Here is a 16,318-nt window from a genome sequence, read left to right as displayed (position 1 = left end):
ATACAGGAGCAGGTTGCCATTTCCTACTCCAGGGGATCTTTCTGACCCAGGGATCAAACCTGAGTCTCCTGCACCAGCAGGCAGATTCTTTACCACTGAGCCACCTGGGAAGCCCAAGCCCCCACGGATGACTGAAATCAACAGTCGAGGTCGGCATTTGCATCGTCCTGGCCACGTCATAAGCTCGTTCTTGCAGAGCCAAGGGTGCTTTTTGACCACTCCCTTCTCAGTAGTGGGCTGGGACAACCTCCGGGCCAGCCCCTGGGGACAGGCCCTGCATGCGGGTCAGACTCTCTTTCCATGCCACAAGCCCACCACGTGGCTCACTTCACGCATGGACCCCAGGTGCTGCACAGGACACTTTTCCACAAGTTCCTAGTTGCTTCTTCCCATATCCCTCCCTCTCTCCCTCCCTCTCCTTTCCTTTGTGGGGGAAGAAAGCCACCATCTCAGCACATGGTAGCGTTCCCCAGCTTCTTGCTGGTCCTGCCTGTCCCCAGGCTCCTATGAGCACTGCGTGCTCGGTGCCTCCTGGGTTTCCTCCCTGTGTCGCTGTGAGCTCTCTGCTCAGCATGTGTCCACGGAGAGCCCTCTTCTCCTGCAGCCCTTCCTCCTGGGCCCTTCAGCCTGTGCCATCCTGGCCGACTGTCTCTAGAGCTGACAGTGGCCCCTTTTCTGGAACTTTCCTTTACTGCCATCTTTGACTGGAGCCACCATGTCCAATTCTGATCTCCAGTGTCCCAGTTGACCTCAGGTTTTCGGGTGATACCTCAGGGACACCCCCTTCCAGGTACTCCCCCATGCTCCCCAGCGTCCCTGCAGCTGAGCTGGGTCATGTGACCAAAGTTAGCCAATGGGTGTAGAGCAGAGCGAGCCCACATCAGATCTGGACTGAGAGGTCACAGCCCACCCCTCACCCTCCGCAGCCACATGGGCCACATGGCCTGATGGCACAACCACAGGCTGGGGGAGCCATGACCTCGCCAGCTTCATCTCAGTGAGAACCACCGTCTGTGGCAGGAAGTGTGGATGCTCGTGGTAGCCGTGTCCCTTGCCCTGCCTGATGAATGGTGTGCAGGATTTTAGGGTAGAAACCATTCCCTTGAGAAGACGGAGGGCAGCCCTCTGCCTCCCAGGACCCAGGGGTGCAGTGGCCCCCTGCCCCCCGGGCGCCCCTCCGGTGGCCTTCTCTGCCCTCGGCACCCACAGGTTTTCTCACAGTGGCTCCCTGCGCCTTCTGACTGCTTTGTCTCAGTGCCCTTTCAACTTGAAGCTGTGCTTTTCCAGGCCTGGGAGATTTTCTTGGTTTTTCTTGATCATTCCATGCCCCACCCCACCCCTGCACACTGGTTAGAGGGCTTTCAGATCTCCTCGGTTGAGTTATCTTTTCAACTTAGATTCTTTCCCTACCTTTATTCTCCGATCATGTTGATGAGCATCTTCTCATAAAGCTAATATCTTTCTAATATCCAAGAACTCTTCCTCTTCATACTGTTCTATACTTACTCTGTAAATGCAGTATCTTCTTCAGTATTTTTGAAGATCGTTATAGTTTTTAAAAATTCTGGTTTGTTTCTAGAACCAGCTCGGTTTCTTCCAATATGAGTTTATGTATATATTTTAGCCTGATTCTCAGGTTCCAGGTTGTTTATCACACATCTGGAGGACCCTTTGTTTTCTGTTGATATTTCCTGTTGAGCATGGCAGGGGACAATGGTGGCTTGTGCCCCAGGGAGCTGGGGGTCTGGTTGAGGCCCTTGATGAGGTGCTATGATGATGACCTTCTAAACTGGCCTTTTGTGCAAACGTAGGAGAGGTCAGATAGGATGATAATGTCCAAACTGCACTCCCCGACCAGCTGCAGGAACCCTCTTCATGTCACGTGCCTGGTGTGACAGCCCAGCTGGGGACCTGTGTGGTTGACCAGAAGGCTGTGTGCTGAGCCTCTGTGCTCTCTGGACACCATGGGGAAGCACTCAGCCTGAATCTCTCAAAGTGGTGTTCATTCCCGCCACTGTCTCTCATTCAGGATGTCTCAGATCCCTTCCAGGTTCTGGCCCATCTCCTTGAATGCTCCGCAGTATCCTGGCTACAGAGCTGTGAGCCCCTGAAACTCTGTATTTTCAGGCAGCATCTGGATCTGGCTCCAGTCTGTGTCCAGCCTCGCCACAGGCCTCAGACAAGGGGCACCCTCAGAAGGGAGACTGGGCTGAGGATGGGGGACATCTGAGCTCCATGCCCTAAACCAGAGCCAGCCCAGTGTTGTGACGCTGGCCGGAAGTCAGCCAGAAGTGCAGGGCAGGGTTGGGGGTGGGCAGAACCACAGTGGCTGCGAGAGGGTGCATCTCCAGCTGGTGGGCAGAGCTGCCCCAGGAGCTGACTCTGGGGGCTGCAAGGGGGCACTGCTGATCCCTGTGCCCACACACACCCGAAGACCCTGCCTTCTCTAATGAGCCAAGTCTCTTCGCACCCAATGAATCCCTCAGAGCCCACCAGATCCCATTTTCATGTTCTGCCAGCTGTTTTTGTATGGTGTTTAAATCCTCTTAGGTCCTGAAGATGCCTTCATATGTTTGCACTTGGTTTGGAGCTTTGCAGCGTCTCTCATGGTCTCACATGAGTTTGAAGCAGGAGTTGAAGTTTGAAGTGTGTGTAGAGAGGTGCCAACCTCGAGGAGAGCCCTTTCTGAAGGGATGGCCAGGCAAGGGATGCAGGCTGCTGGCATTTGTGGCGCTGTGCACATGGACAGCACTGAGAGGGGCACCAGGTGGGTCCCTCACTGGTAGGGTGAGTTCAGCTCATGAGGAAGGCTGTGCTCATGCTGGGTTTGCAGCCTAGGGGTGCATGGAAGACTAGCTGTCCACCCTGAAGCATTCCCTGGCAACCCCTTCCAGACCTCCCCACCTCTCTCACCAGGAATCCTAGAATCTTCCTTCAGGTGGCAGACCACTTCAGGCTCCAACCACTTGGCCTCACCATCTTGGACCAAAGGAGGTAGAAGCTGGGTGTGTCGGAAGGATGGGACTTCTGACCTCCAGCTGCTGGGACTTCTGCTCCCTGAGCTGTCTGGCTGTGGGATCTGTGGTTACAGTCATCACGTGTAGACCTGGAGTGGAGAGGGTGAGGAAGGGGAGGGGGCGGCAGTGCACCAAGACTGGGGGTTGTTGCTGGGAGGGGCCACGGGCAGAAATGAGAACAAAGGGCAATGGGGTATTTCTGGCAGGATGTGGGCTGAGGGCTGACAGGGTCTCCAAGAAGAGGCCAGTGAAGCCCCCTGGGAAACCACTTATCAGGGCAGGGGAGGGACAGGCAGAGGAGCTGCCCAGAGTCATCAGTAGGTTTGAGGAGACAGAGAATGAAGCTGGGGTTTGTCAGAAAGGCAGTCTCCACCAAGAATGTGCATGCATGCTAAGTCACTTCAGTCATGGCCAACTGTGCAACCCCATGGACTGTAGCCTGCCAGGCTCCTCTGTCCATGAGATTTTTCCAGGCAAGAATACTGGAGCGAGTTGCCATGCCCTCCTCCAGGGGATCTTCCCCATCCAGGGGTTGAACCCAGTCTCCAGCATTTAGACAGATTTTTTACTGTTTGAGCCACCGGGGAAGCCCCAAGAATGTAAATGTCCACAAATGGAGGCAGCAGTCTGTAAGGAGGGTGTTGTGAGAGTGCCCCCGGTGGTCGGCCCTGGAAGGGACCGGCCCGTGTGCTCAGGGCCAGGGCACTTCCTCCTATGCTTCTGGTTTGTTCCGTGAGGCTGGAGCTGGCAGTGGACCAGGCAGCCCAGGGAAGAGCAAGGTGTGGAGGGGCCGCTGTACTGGGGGAGAGCTGGAGGGCACCCCAAAGTTGGCCAGGGAGTGTGCTGCCCCCTGCAGTCTCCCAGGAGGAGGCCCCTCTCCCACCATAGCTGACTGCCCACAGTGTCAAGGGCTGAATCCCCCAGGGTCCTTTGGGACCTGCCTGTCTTCTCCTGGCAGTGCTCCTGGTCCTCCCTCCCCAGGCACTCCGAGACCTGGGTTCTTTGCTCCATCAAAGCCAGAACCCAAGTGCCTCCTGCCCAACAAGCAATCTGCTGATTACGGGGAGCCCACCCACGCTCTAGGGCACTGTCAAGGGCTCCAGGTGCTCCATCCTCCCTCGAGATGCTCCAGGCCCAGGCAGGCGCAGTGCCAGGGGATTCCAGGGCAGGGCTCAGGGGAATTCCACTCAAAGAAGGGCAGGAATGGTCCGCCCAGCCCAGCAGGTGCCAGGCTGCCTTGCTCCAGTGCCAGGGAGGGCTTGGCAGGGCTGTTTGATGTGGGAATTTCTTCTTCTCTCTCTGACATGTCCCTAATGTGCTCAGAATCCAGGAGTGGCCTGACAGTGGGGCCTCAGGCCAGCTCACCCCTGCCCAGGCTGGTGCAGCCCTGGGCTGGGATTCTCCCCGGTTTACTTCCGAATAGGAGGAGCCCAGCCTCTGGCTGAGGGTGCAGGTGCCAGCACCAGGCTTCCAGGGAAGCTCACTGTGAGCCAATGACTGGCAGTCAGGCGGCCACCTGCTGGACTCTGCTAGCCCCTGGCGAATAAAATACAGGACGCCTATTTCAATGTGAAGGAGAAAGCAATGGCACCCCACTCCAGTACTCTTGCCTGGAAAATCCTATGGATGGAGGAGCCTGGTGGGCTACAGTCCATGGGGTCTCGAAGAGGTGGACACGACTGAGTGACTTCACTTTCACTTTTCACTTTCATGCATTGGAGAAGGAAGTGGCAACCCACTCCAGTATTCTTGCCTGGAGACTCCCAGGGGACAGAGGATGGGCTGCTGTCCATTGGGTCGCACAGAGTCGGATAGGACTGAAGCGACTTCGCAGCAGCAGCAGCATTTCAGTGTGAAAACCAGATAAACAACGAATCAGTTTTTAGTAAAAGCGTGCCCATACATATAGACTGAAACATCATTTTAATCTGAAACTCAAACTGAATGAGGCGCCCTGTACTTGCTGTATCGGGCGCCCCCCACCCCACTGGGCGCACAGAGCAGAGGAGAGGCGAGAGCCCCTTAAGCCACGCCCACCTGGATGCTCCTCCCCTCCCCCGCCACTGGCCACGCCCCCGCCCTTCCTCCTGGGCTCGGGCCCTCTTCTCCCAGTTCCCAGGCCCAGACATCCCCTTTTACCGACACTGGTCTGCAGGCCAACCCCTTCTTGCTGGGGCTCAAGACCAGTGAGCTGAGGGAGGAGTGGCTCGGGGCTGAAAGGAAGCTGTGGTGATCTGGGGGAGACCCCCTTCTCAGACCAGCCCTGGCCGCTTGCTCTGTGTGGGTGTGTACATGTGCAGGTGTGTGCATGTGGGTGCTTGCAGTTATGTGCACATTATACAGATACATGCGTGCAGGACTGTGTAAAATCTCATCCATGCAGGTGTGTGCACATGTATACACAGTTGCGTGCAGGTATGTACGTGCGTCTGCGTTTCCCACTGTTGTGGTCTCATCAGCAAAGGGTGGGGCGGAACCGGCGATTCACAGTCTGGCCACTCCCTTGGTTTCTGCGACCTGGCTGGGCTGGCAAGTGTGTGCCATTCTGCACACTCTTGTGGGTCTCTAGCGTCGGTCCTCTGATGAGGCTGGAGGCCCCACGGGCCCGAGTGTCTCTCCAGCTCGAAAGTTGCGGCGTGGCCCCAGGGGACAGAAATAGTGCCACCTCCGAGCCGCGGTTAGGAGAGGGTGCTAACCCAGGAAGGCTTCAGCCCAGCTCCTGGTCCGGCAGGGTCGGGAACGCCAGGTGCCCTGGTCCCTGTCCTTGTCCTGTGAGTCACTCTTTTAGCTTGAGCTCCCTTGTTTCCGACCCTTGGACGGGCCCAAGCCTGTTTCTCTGCGCCCGCGCCCCTCGGCCGCGGGGCGGGGTTGGGGTGGGGTTGGGGAGGCTGTGGTATCTGGGCTCCGCGCACCGGGCGGTAGATCGGGCAGCCACGCCCTCTGCTGGACGCGGAGAGAACACCAGGCGAGCGGCCTGGCGGGTACCGGACCCGCGGGGACCAGAGGCCGCTGCTGGGCGGATTGTACAAGCCGGAAAGGGACCTCCGAGGAAGGGTAGTCTGAAGACCCGTCCCCCGCCGGTCGGAGTAAAGGAAAACAGAGCCCCTTCCCACATGGACTGGGAATGCAATTGTCCCTCCAGCGTCGCTGCGCATCGCGGTGATCAGCTCTGGCCAGCCAGGACTACCTACCTCAGGGTAGGCACGGTGTCCCCAGGAAGCAGCCGGGTCCAGAAATTGATCGCTGTGTGGCTTCTAGGCTCAATTCTTTGTACGACCTGAGCTGTTTCCAGATTTTCACTATTATGAATAATTCTACTGAAAGCATCTCATACATGGCTTTCTGTGGGCAAATTGTTTTTACTTTTCTTGAGTAAAAACCTAGGAGTGGAATTCTAGGCCATGAGGTAGGCGGATGTTTAACTTATGAAGAAATTGCCAAGCAGTTTTCCAAAACAGTCTACCATTTCATACATTCCCCAAAACAGAGTGAGTGCCAGTCATCCCACGCTCTAGCCAACACCCGGGTTTGTCTGTATTTTTAGTCCAACTTACAAGGTGTGAAACAGCACTACCGTGTGGTTTTTAAGTCACAGTCCCCTGGTAACTAACGATGGCACATTTCTACCCACCTGCTGGTTTGCCGGAGCCCCTTTTGCAAAATGCATATTCAAGTCTTTGCCCATACTTTAATTTTTTTGCCTTTCATTATTGATATGTAGGAGTTCCTTATACATTAGGTATAAAACAAGTTCTTTGTCACATACATAGCCTTCGATCCCCTCTTTTTTGTATTAATTTTGTTGTGTAATTGTGTACTTCAGCAATCACAATATACATGTTCAACTTACAGCAATCTATTTTTTATTGGAGTATAATTTCTTTACAATGTTGTTATTTTCTGCTGTACAAGGAAGTCAATCAGCTGTGGTATACATATATCCCTTCCCTGTTAGACCTCCCACCCCCATCCCACTGAACTAGGTCATCACGGAGCATCGAGCTGAGTTCTATGTGCTATACAGCAGCTTCCCACTAGGTATCTTTTTTCATGCATGGTGGTGTATATATATATATATAAATCCTAATCTCCCAACTCATCTCACACTCCTCTGCCCCATCCCATATCTACACTGCAATCTATTTTTTATTTTTTAATTAGCCATGTATGTGTCAGTTGCTCAGTCGTGTCTGACTCTTTGTGATCCCATGGACTGTAGCCCACCAGGCTCCTCTGTCCATGGAATTCTCCAGGCAAGAATGCTGAAGTGGGTTGCCACTTCCATCTCCAGGGCGTCTTCCCAACCCAGGGATTGAACTCAGGTCTCCTGTATTGCAGGCAGATGTGTTACTGTCTGAGCTACTAGGGAAGCCCTTGTGTTAATATGTTCAATTCAAATTTTAAAAATTTTTTAAATTTATGTTGGAGTATAGTTGACTAACAATGTTGTATTAGTTTCAGATATACAATCTATTTTTGAATTAATATTATATTTTACATATAATGTGATAACCTTACAACTACCTGATCTCATTTATCCTTACCTGTCCATTGGGCTATTGGGAGCATGTATAAACTCACATGTCTGCTTAAGGTATGAGCTCCATAGCTTGTCCTCTTGTTTGCTGTAAACAGTGAGTTGTCTTGACGCCCAGCTCACCATTCCCAGCGCCCTCTGCGTGCTTCTTGCAGGCACTGTGCTTCTTGTGGAGTTTCAAACTTTGTAGCTTCCTTCAGGACTGCTTGTAAAGCCGGTCTGCTGGCAGTTCATTCTACCACTTTTATCTGAAAGTGACTTTACAGTGAAGGATGTTTTCACTGGTTGTAGAATTCTGGGTTCGTGGTTTTCTTTCATTTCCTTTAAAGATGTTTTTCCATTGACATCGAGCTTCAACTGTTTCTGATGAGAGATTGGATACCATTGGCACCACTGTTTCCCTATAGCAAATGTCTTTTTCCTCTGGCTGCTTCTGGAATCTTCTCTGTCTATCCTCAGATATTTAATATGATGTGTTGAGGTTATGAGGGGTTGTATTTATTCTGTTTGGAGTCTCTGATCTTGGATCTGTGGTTTGGTGGTTTTAATCATATTTGGGGAAATTTTAGCCAACATTTACTTAAATTTTTTTCTGCCTTGTTCTCCTTTCCTTTCCTTCTGTGATCCAATTACGTGCACATTGTTGTTGCTGTTCAGTCACTAAGTCACGTCCAACTCTTTGTGACTCCACAAACGGCAGCCCGCCAGGCTTCCCTGTTCATCACCATCTCCCAGAGCTGCTCAAACTCATGTCCATTGAGTCAGTGATGCCATCCAACCATGTCATCCTCTGTCACCTCCTTCTCCTCCTGCCTTCAATCTTTCCCAGCATCAAGGTCTTTTCCAATGAGTTGGTTCTTCTCATCAGGTGGCCAAAGTACTGAAACTTCAACTTCAGCATCAGTCCTCCCAATAAATATTCAGGGTTGATTTCCTTTAGGATTGACTGGTTTGATCTCCTTGCAGTCTAAGGGACTCTCAACACATCATTTCTTCAGTGCTCAGCCTTCTTTATGGTCCCACTCTCACACCCATACATGACTACTGGAAAAACCATAACTTTGATTATATAGACCTTTGTCGGCCAAGTAATGTCTCTGTTTTTTAATAAGCTGTCTAGGTTTGTCCTAGCTTCATGTGCTAGACTGCATTATATTATCACTGAGGCTCTGTTTACTTTCATTGTAAACATTCCCCCCCTTTTTGTGCTTCAAATCAGATAATTTCTATTGGTGTATCTTCTAGTTCACAGATTCTTTCTTCTGGATTGTCTAGGTAGCTTTTGATCCCATGCAATAGATTTGTGAATACAGGCATTTTGCTTTTTAGGTATAGGATTTCTGTTTGACTCCTTTTAGAGTTTTCATAACTCTCCAAATCTCCCCACCTTATTGTTGATTACATACATGTTTGCCTATAGATTCTGATCACGGTTACTATAAAGTTTGTATCTGTTCACTCCAGTATTTGCGCTGTGTCAACCTATTTCTACTTGCTGTTTCTTCTCCTGATCATAGGTTCCCCTGCTGTCTAACTCTCTGGTCAGTTCCACCAGCCGCTCAGCTGTTGTTTGTCCCTGGGTCCTTGGGGTCCTGTCCCTTGTGTGTGCACTTCAGGAGCTAAAATGGACTTGAGAGAAGTTAATAAGGAGATACTGGGGCCTCCCCCTACTGGGAGTCCCTCCTTCCTAGGCTAGTCTCCTTTGGTTTCTAGACACTCTGCAAGCCCCAAATGCAAAGCTTGGATCTGGACTCGTCTGGTCTTCCCCTTCCCCATGCACTCCCACCCCAGCATCCCAGAGATGCTGGTCATAAACCTCCTTTTATTTACACGTGGGCCCATGTGTACGTCAGCTCATGCAGTTCAAGGTCTGTGCCCAGCAAGTCTGCTGCCTCCACTTGAGTGCCAAGCCCATATGGCACAGGACCGGGAATGTCCTCAGAGGGAGAGTCAGACAAGCATGTGTTCACGGGTCACCATCTTCCCTCCACGTTCTGCCTGCCCTTGGCCCTTCTCCAGAACCTTCAAGCAGTTGTGTACATTTTAAAGTATTGTATCCAGCGCTTAGTCACTTCTGTCGTGTCCGACTCTTTGTGACCCCATGGACTATGGCCCACCAGACTCCTCTGTCCATGGCATTCTCCCAGCAAGAATACTAGAGTAGGTTGCCATTTCCTTCTCCTATTGTATCCAGAGCCTATGATTATTATCAACAGGAGGGTCAGTCTCTCCACCAGTATCACAAGTCAAAAGTCAAGAGGCAAAACATTTAAAGACAATTGCAATGCAAAGTGTCCATCTAAGCTTCTGCAGCCCTCATCTGCTTGTGGGAACCCCTTTGTGCTGACACAGGAGCTCAGACCCCAGCAGCCGTGTCAGGCTGTGGTTTGGAGTCCTCAGGAGCTTTTGCACACTGCTCCCCCAGCCGCAGTCCCCTGTTTCGGGGAGCTGCTGTGTTATCCCCTCCAGTGAAGCTGCCGTCCAGTGTGCTCACTGCTTTGTTTCTCAGAACAGGGATGGATCTGGACTCGTCTGGTCCTCCCCTTCCCCATGAACTCCTAGCCCAGCATCCCAGAGATGTTGGTCATAAACCTCCTGGAGGGCCCATGTGTAAATCAGCTCATGCAGTTCGAGGTCTGCGGCCAAGGCTTGGCAGCCGGCCATTCGTGTAAGTCCAGCCCCATGGGCCCATGCACACCTCACCCTCCAGGTTGATGAGTGATTTTGGAGGAGTAGCCTACATAGGATGGGGCTGTCCAGAGAGCCAGAGGAGAGCCTCAGGCCAGGGAGAGTATGTAGTAAGCAACTCTGGAGGTAGCTAAGATGTTGCTTCTGAGTTCATAACTGGAGGGAACAGATAGGGCTCCCTGGAAGAGGTGTTACAGCAGTTGGACCTCCTCCAGGGCACACTGGGGCCTGGGGAAGGGGCAGCACAGGCGGTAAGAAGCTCTCTAGGCAGATGGTCCTATGACTGGCCTTGGAGGAGGCTGGGAAAGGGCAGCGCCCGCAGGAGGGGCGCCTGCTTGACGCCGGGAGTGCAGGGGCTGGAGGCGCGTGGGTGGCCATCCTGAGGGTCTCTGCCCACAGTGTGCTCTCGGCTTCCCTCTCACGGTCCCAGACGTTTGGCGCCGCAGACTGGGAGGTTTTCCACATTGGGGAGAGGGTCTTCCTCGCCGTGGCGAACAGTCACCGCTACGACGTGGAGATGCGCATGCAGAACGACTCCTACGTCATCAACTCGGTCATATACGAGCTGAACGTCACCGCGCAGACGTTCGTCCGCTTCCAGGAGATCCGCACCTGCAGGTACGCGGGCGGCGGGCAGCCGGGGCGGGGATCCAGGGCCCCGGTCCTTCGACCTCCGAAGCCGCCCAAACCGCAGCGCGCGCACCTGAGCATCTGTGGGACCGCGGTGCCCACCCCCCAGCCCACAGGTGTGAAGCGGCCTCGCTGTCCACCCCGCAGACCTTCCACACGGCCAGCTGAGGGACCGCAGCTCCTCCCGTAGCCTTGACTCTGCTTTTAAAAGCTGTGGTTTGGGTGCTTGTTTTTTAGAATTCAGTGTTTTTATTTTTTAAATTAAATTTGCATATGCGTACAACCATTTCCACGGTGACTTTAGAACATTTTCCTTACCTTGAAAAGAAACCCTACCCCTCAGCTGGTACTGCCCTCTGCAGCGCCTGGGTCTCACCAGCCTGCTGTCTGTCCCTCTGGGTTTCCCAACCTGGACACTGCATTCAGATGTGTCTGGCTTCTTTCACTTGTCATTTTTTTCAAGGTCCGTCCACATTGTACCTTAGCACCTCACTCTTAATGAGTGAGTAATATTCCACTGTGTTTATTTATCATACTTTGTTTACTTTTCATCGGTTGATGGTTATTTGTCTATTTCCACCATTTGCCCAAACGTGTGTGTGGTTCTGAAGGATTAAAAATATGCTTCACATTACTGTCAGCAAATTTACTGCCCTGATGCTTTGGAAGTCATGCCAGACCTTGATTTCCTACTGGGTTAAGTCCCAGCAGCTTCTGATGCGAGCATGGGGGCAGACGGTGCAGTCAACATTTTGCTGCAAAAGCAAGGCTGTGGGCCTTGGTTCCAGAACCAGTTACAGTTGGCAGAATGCTGCGAGTAGGACCACACGGCTGTGCCACTGGCCACACTGCGTGAAGCCCCCCAGTGAGCATGGCCACACTCACCACTTTTTCTTAATGATGAATGACAACTGGCCATGGCTGGAAGTGGCGGAGACAGGATTCCAGATAACAGAAGGAAGAGTCAGGAGCCCCAGGGCCCCCACTCGCCTTGCCCCCCTGCATGTCCCCAGGTACCTCTGTGGCCATCTCACGCCCGGGGTTCTGTTGGAGCTCTAGGCCAGCACGCTCAGTGCCCCACTGAGAAGGAACCCAGGGTGAGTATCAACGAAGAGAGTGTGACTGTGCTGTCTGAACAGGCTATAACCTTGAGGCCTCTGGATGCAGATGCATTGGCCTGGCCTTGGGCATCTGAGTGACTCCAGCAAGGCTGCAGCCTCAGTTTCCTCATCTGGAAAGTAGGCCCGCAGTAATTAGAGCAGTGACTGGGGACCACGGCTGATGCCCAGGTTGGCCTCCTGGGATAGACAGGGCTCTAGGATGTCCTTCCCAGAAGCCCTCTGTCAGATCCCTGAGAACTAAGATGTGTCTGAGCACAGACTCACCCTTAGCGAGTTCAGGGGCGTTTGTTGAAAACAGGATGCAATGATCTGTTTGCAGTAAGAACCACAACTTCCAAATTTAGGGGGACGTCTCTACGTTAGCAGACCCTCTGGCACCTGAGCTGGAGTTGGGGAAGAAGCCTGTGACCCCACAGCCAGTGTCCTCAAGTTTTCGCCTCCAGGGGGCGCTGCAGACTTTTAGGGACCGGCCACGAGTTTAGGGCTGTTCCTCTATTTCAACCTCTTCCAAGTGAAGGACTTTTGCACCATGTTCAGAGCTTCGCTGTTCACTCTTGTTGCCCAGGTGTCCCCAGACAGATGAATGTCGTCCATTCTTACAGTAGAATATTGTTCAGCCTCAAAAAAGGACATCCTGACATCTGACCGCACGGAAAGACAAATACTTTGTGATCCACTTATCCGAGGTCCCTGGAGAAGTCAGATCCATAGGGACAGGAAGTAGATGGTGGGGGCCAGAGGCTGGGGGAGGGGATGGGGAGTGAGTGTTTCCTGGGGACAGAGGTTCAGTTTGGAAGATGGAGAAATTCTGGAGATGGATGTGGTGATGGTTGCATGTCAGTGTGAAGGTACCCAATACCACTAAGCTTAATGTCCATTTAAAAATGAATAAAATAGAAAGTTTTGTGTTATGTGTATTTTATTACAATTAATTTTTTTAAGTTTAAAAAGTGAACAACTAATTTGCATTTCCCTGGAACAGACCAACCGGTTGTATGACTGAGGAAACTGCTCCTCCTTCTGTGGATTTTGGTGGTGGGACCTAGCCCCCTGAATCCTGAGATTAGGGGGAGAACCAGCCCCCAAGTGCCCAGGCAGCATCTCCATGTCCTAATTCTGCTCACTTGCTCCCACAGTGCTCTGGACTGGGAGTTCTTCTCGGTGGGAGAAGATTATTTCCTGGTGGTTGCAAACTCCTTCGATGGAAATACCTTCTCGGTAAACAGTATTATTTACAGGTAAAGGCCATGCCCCTGCTAGACACCTCGGTTCAGCTGGGTGGGCCCACCTTCCCCATGAATGACCACAGGCTCAGAGCGAGTCACAGGTCATGCAGCCCTGTGGGTCACCTGGCACTTGATGTATCTGAGCACGGGCTGAGTCTGGATCAGGCCCCTGGGTCAGCTAGGTGACCTCTAGCCCTGCTGACACTCACAACTTTGGGTTCTGGCTGGAGATGCAGTGAGAGGCTACACTAATGTGAGAGTTATTAGTGTGTTATCCTATTACATGTTTCCATCCAAGGCTGTGGTAGATCTCTCTGTTTTTCACATGTCCTTCAGTAAAATTTTACACTTCGTCTTAGAGGCACCATGGCACTCTCACGACCTTCCCTTCCAGGAGTTTTCCGAGTATTGTAAGCACATGTCCATTTTCATCTGTGTATCACAATTAATTGTTGTGTCTGGTCATGCAACCACAGTATCTTGTTAGTTTTAATAGTTTTCTAAAGAAATGTCTCATGGGAGTTCTAGAAGTATAACTATGTCTGCAAATAAAAGTGCCTTTGCTTCTGTATTTCTAATGTTTTTAGCTGATCTAAGTTTCTCAGTTATCTAGAAATTCCAGGATGATCTTGAATCGTCTTGGACAGGGCAGGTCCCCCCTTTCCAGGCCTGTTTTCCTCTCTACAGGCTAAGGCCCCTCCTGGCCCAGCTCCTCACGATTGGAACCTGGGGAGGTTTGGGGGCTGGGATGCATGGCCCCTCATGCTGTGAGGGATGGGAGAGGCAGGTGGGACCCTGGTGAGGGTCAGGGAGGGGTGGAATGGGAGCCCTGGGGAGAGGGAGCAGCCCAGACATTCACTCCTCTCACTGGGGCTGGCGTCCCAGCCTGGAAGCTGACGGCCTCTCTCCCCGCAGGTGGCAGGGGTATGAAGGCTTCGTGGCCGTGCACAGCCTCCCAACCTTCGGCTGCAGGGACTGGGAGGCCTTCCGCACAGCGGCCGGCTCCTACCTGGTCTACTCCAGCGCCAAGGAACCGCTGTCCCGGGTGCTGAAGCTGAGGACGGGGTGATGGGCTCAGAGCTCCAGGAGCTAGACCTGCGTGGCCACACCCCAGAACCCCACCAGGAACCCCCAAAACCTCTGGGGAGTGGGACAAGCCTAGGAGAAGCTGCGGCTCCCAGAGCCACCAACTCACTTTCTCTGGCCCTTGTCCAGCCACGACATTGTCACCTGGACAACCGTGGTGGCCAGATGGGTGGCTCTGTGAGCATCCAAGCTGAAGACCAGAGCTGCTTCTGCAATCTGCTGTCCTGCAGGGATTTTGCTTTAAAGGAAAAGTTCACACAAAGTTTTACCTCAAAAACAGCAGGGCCTGGTCACCTTCCCACAGCGTCCACCACGTGACCAGACACTCAGCTCTGGCTGGGGAGCCCTGACGCAGGGACCGGCTTCGTGCTGCCTCACATATTTGTACCAGCTATTTATTGTGTTCTGTCTATACTGAAATATATTTATGATGCTTCTTACAAAAAGTACTGCTGTGTCTATGTGTTTTGATGGGAACTAGACCCCCAGCGAGCGTAGCCAGGGGTCACTCACTTGGCCACCTCGGCCTGACATGCCCTCGTGTCCCTGGTCACCAGCACGCCTCTCCTCTGCAGGAGCTTCTTCCTCCAGCTTCAGGTTTCCCACAAAAGCGGTGAGGTAGGGCCAGGTCAGGAATCCCAAGCCTGCGTGGCGTGGGTCCAGTCTCCTCCCTGAGGCCACACCCGCGGGAGATTCCTGGCGGATGGACCCTCATGCCTCTGCATCCAGGCAGGCCTCCCTGGTCTCCACACGGCCTTGTGGGTGTGCCAGATGAACTTGGAATGCCTCCTTGGGGCCAGCACTTGCCCAGCTCCTCCTGTGTCCAACTACTGACCCTCCACTGGGTGAGGGCTTCCAGCCTCCTGGAGATGGATGCCAGGTGTGACATGGCAACACCCTGGGAACCTGGGGAGGAGGATGGAGGTGCCATCACCACCGGAAAGCCCCCTGGGTGGAAGGGAGATCCTGCATGCCAGGAGATTTGCTGGGAAGGCCCTTGAGGTCCAGACCACAGGGCGGTAACCAAGCCAGGCCTATTCCATCAGCCAGGCCCACCTGCTCTAGGATGGGTTGTGGGAGCCAGGACCTCAGCGGCAGCAAGGCCCCTGCTTGGTTTAACACTCTGTTATTTCCATCTCAAATTCTCATTGGTTCTTGCACAGGATCACACAGCCAATGGGAGTCCTGACTGCCCTGTAGTCAGCTGCAGGTAAGAGCTGGGCCGGCCCAACCACCCAGAAAGGAATCTGTGTGCATCTGCTCCCCCTTCATCCAGGCCAGATTTGGAATCTCGGGACCGTAACTGGGACCCTCTTCATTTCCCAAAGCAGGGATTTTTCTAGAGATTCCTCCAGGCCAGCAGGTAAGCCACATGCCTTGGGGAGACAGAGGCTGACCTTGATCAAGGATGTCTCCTGCCTGGGAGAATGGCAGAGTGGAGGGTGAGAAGGGGTACATGCCAGGGGCCCTGTGTGAGAGAGAAGTCTGGGGGCTAGGATGCCCACAGGGTAATTCCACGGGCAAAGAACCCCCACCCCTTATATACACTCAGTTCTTGGAGAAAGGGTGTGCCCGCATGCAAGTCAGGCTCTCCTCCTGCAGCCCCCGGGTCTCTGCTGGACCCACATCCCCTTGCTGTCACTGTCCCTAAGACCTGGCTTGGTCCCTGCCCTGGGCAGCTGGGGGGCCTCATGGGCTGGGCAGGAGGGCTATGGATCTGCTGGTGCAGGCAGGTTGGGCCAAGGGTACCAGAGAAAAATGTAAGCTCCCCAGTTAAGCTTGAATTGCAGATAAACAATAGGGAAAATAACAGAATGGGAAAGACTAGAGATCTCTTCGAGAAAATTAGAGATACCAAGGGAACACTTCATGCAAAGATGGGCTCGATAAAGGACAGAAATGGTATGGACCTAACAGAAGCAGAAGATATTAAGAAGAGGTGGCAAGAATACACAGAAGAACTGTACAAAAAAGATCTTCATGACCCAGATAATCATGATGGTGTGATCATTC

The 16,318-nt window shown here is 52.9% G+C and overlaps 1 protein-coding gene across 3 annotated transcripts in view; it reads left to right on the top strand.

Moving 5' to 3' along the window:
• The window catches only part of TSPEAR (thrombospondin type laminin G domain and EAR repeats), a 170,857-nt gene extending 156,103 nt beyond the window's left edge, over positions 1–14,754 (top strand). For 2 of the 3 annotated variants that reach the window (XM_069566437.1, XM_069566452.1), the window contains exons 10-12: positions 10,673–10,860; positions 13,130–13,231; positions 14,135–14,754. In XM_069566437.1, coding sequence (XP_069422538.1) covers positions 10,673–10,860; positions 13,130–13,231; positions 14,135–14,288 — 444 coding nt within the window. In that variant the 3' untranslated portion in view covers positions 14,289–14,754. Of the gene's footprint in view, positions 1–10,641; positions 10,861–13,129; positions 13,232–14,134 lie in introns of all 3 variants that reach the window. The other variant, XM_069566443.1, reaches the window with a different exon arrangement.
• The last annotated feature ends 1,564 nt before the right edge of the window (positions 14,755–16,318 follow it).

Source organism: Ovis canadensis, chromosome 1, assembly GCF_042477335.2.
Source record: "Ovis canadensis isolate MfBH-ARS-UI-01 breed Bighorn chromosome 1, ARS-UI_OviCan_v2, whole genome shotgun sequence".
NCBI lineage: Eukaryota > Metazoa > Chordata > Mammalia > Artiodactyla > Bovidae > Ovis > Ovis canadensis.
The sequence above is the reverse complement of the archived record's forward strand: the minus strand, read 5'-3'. Positions and strand labels throughout refer to the sequence as shown.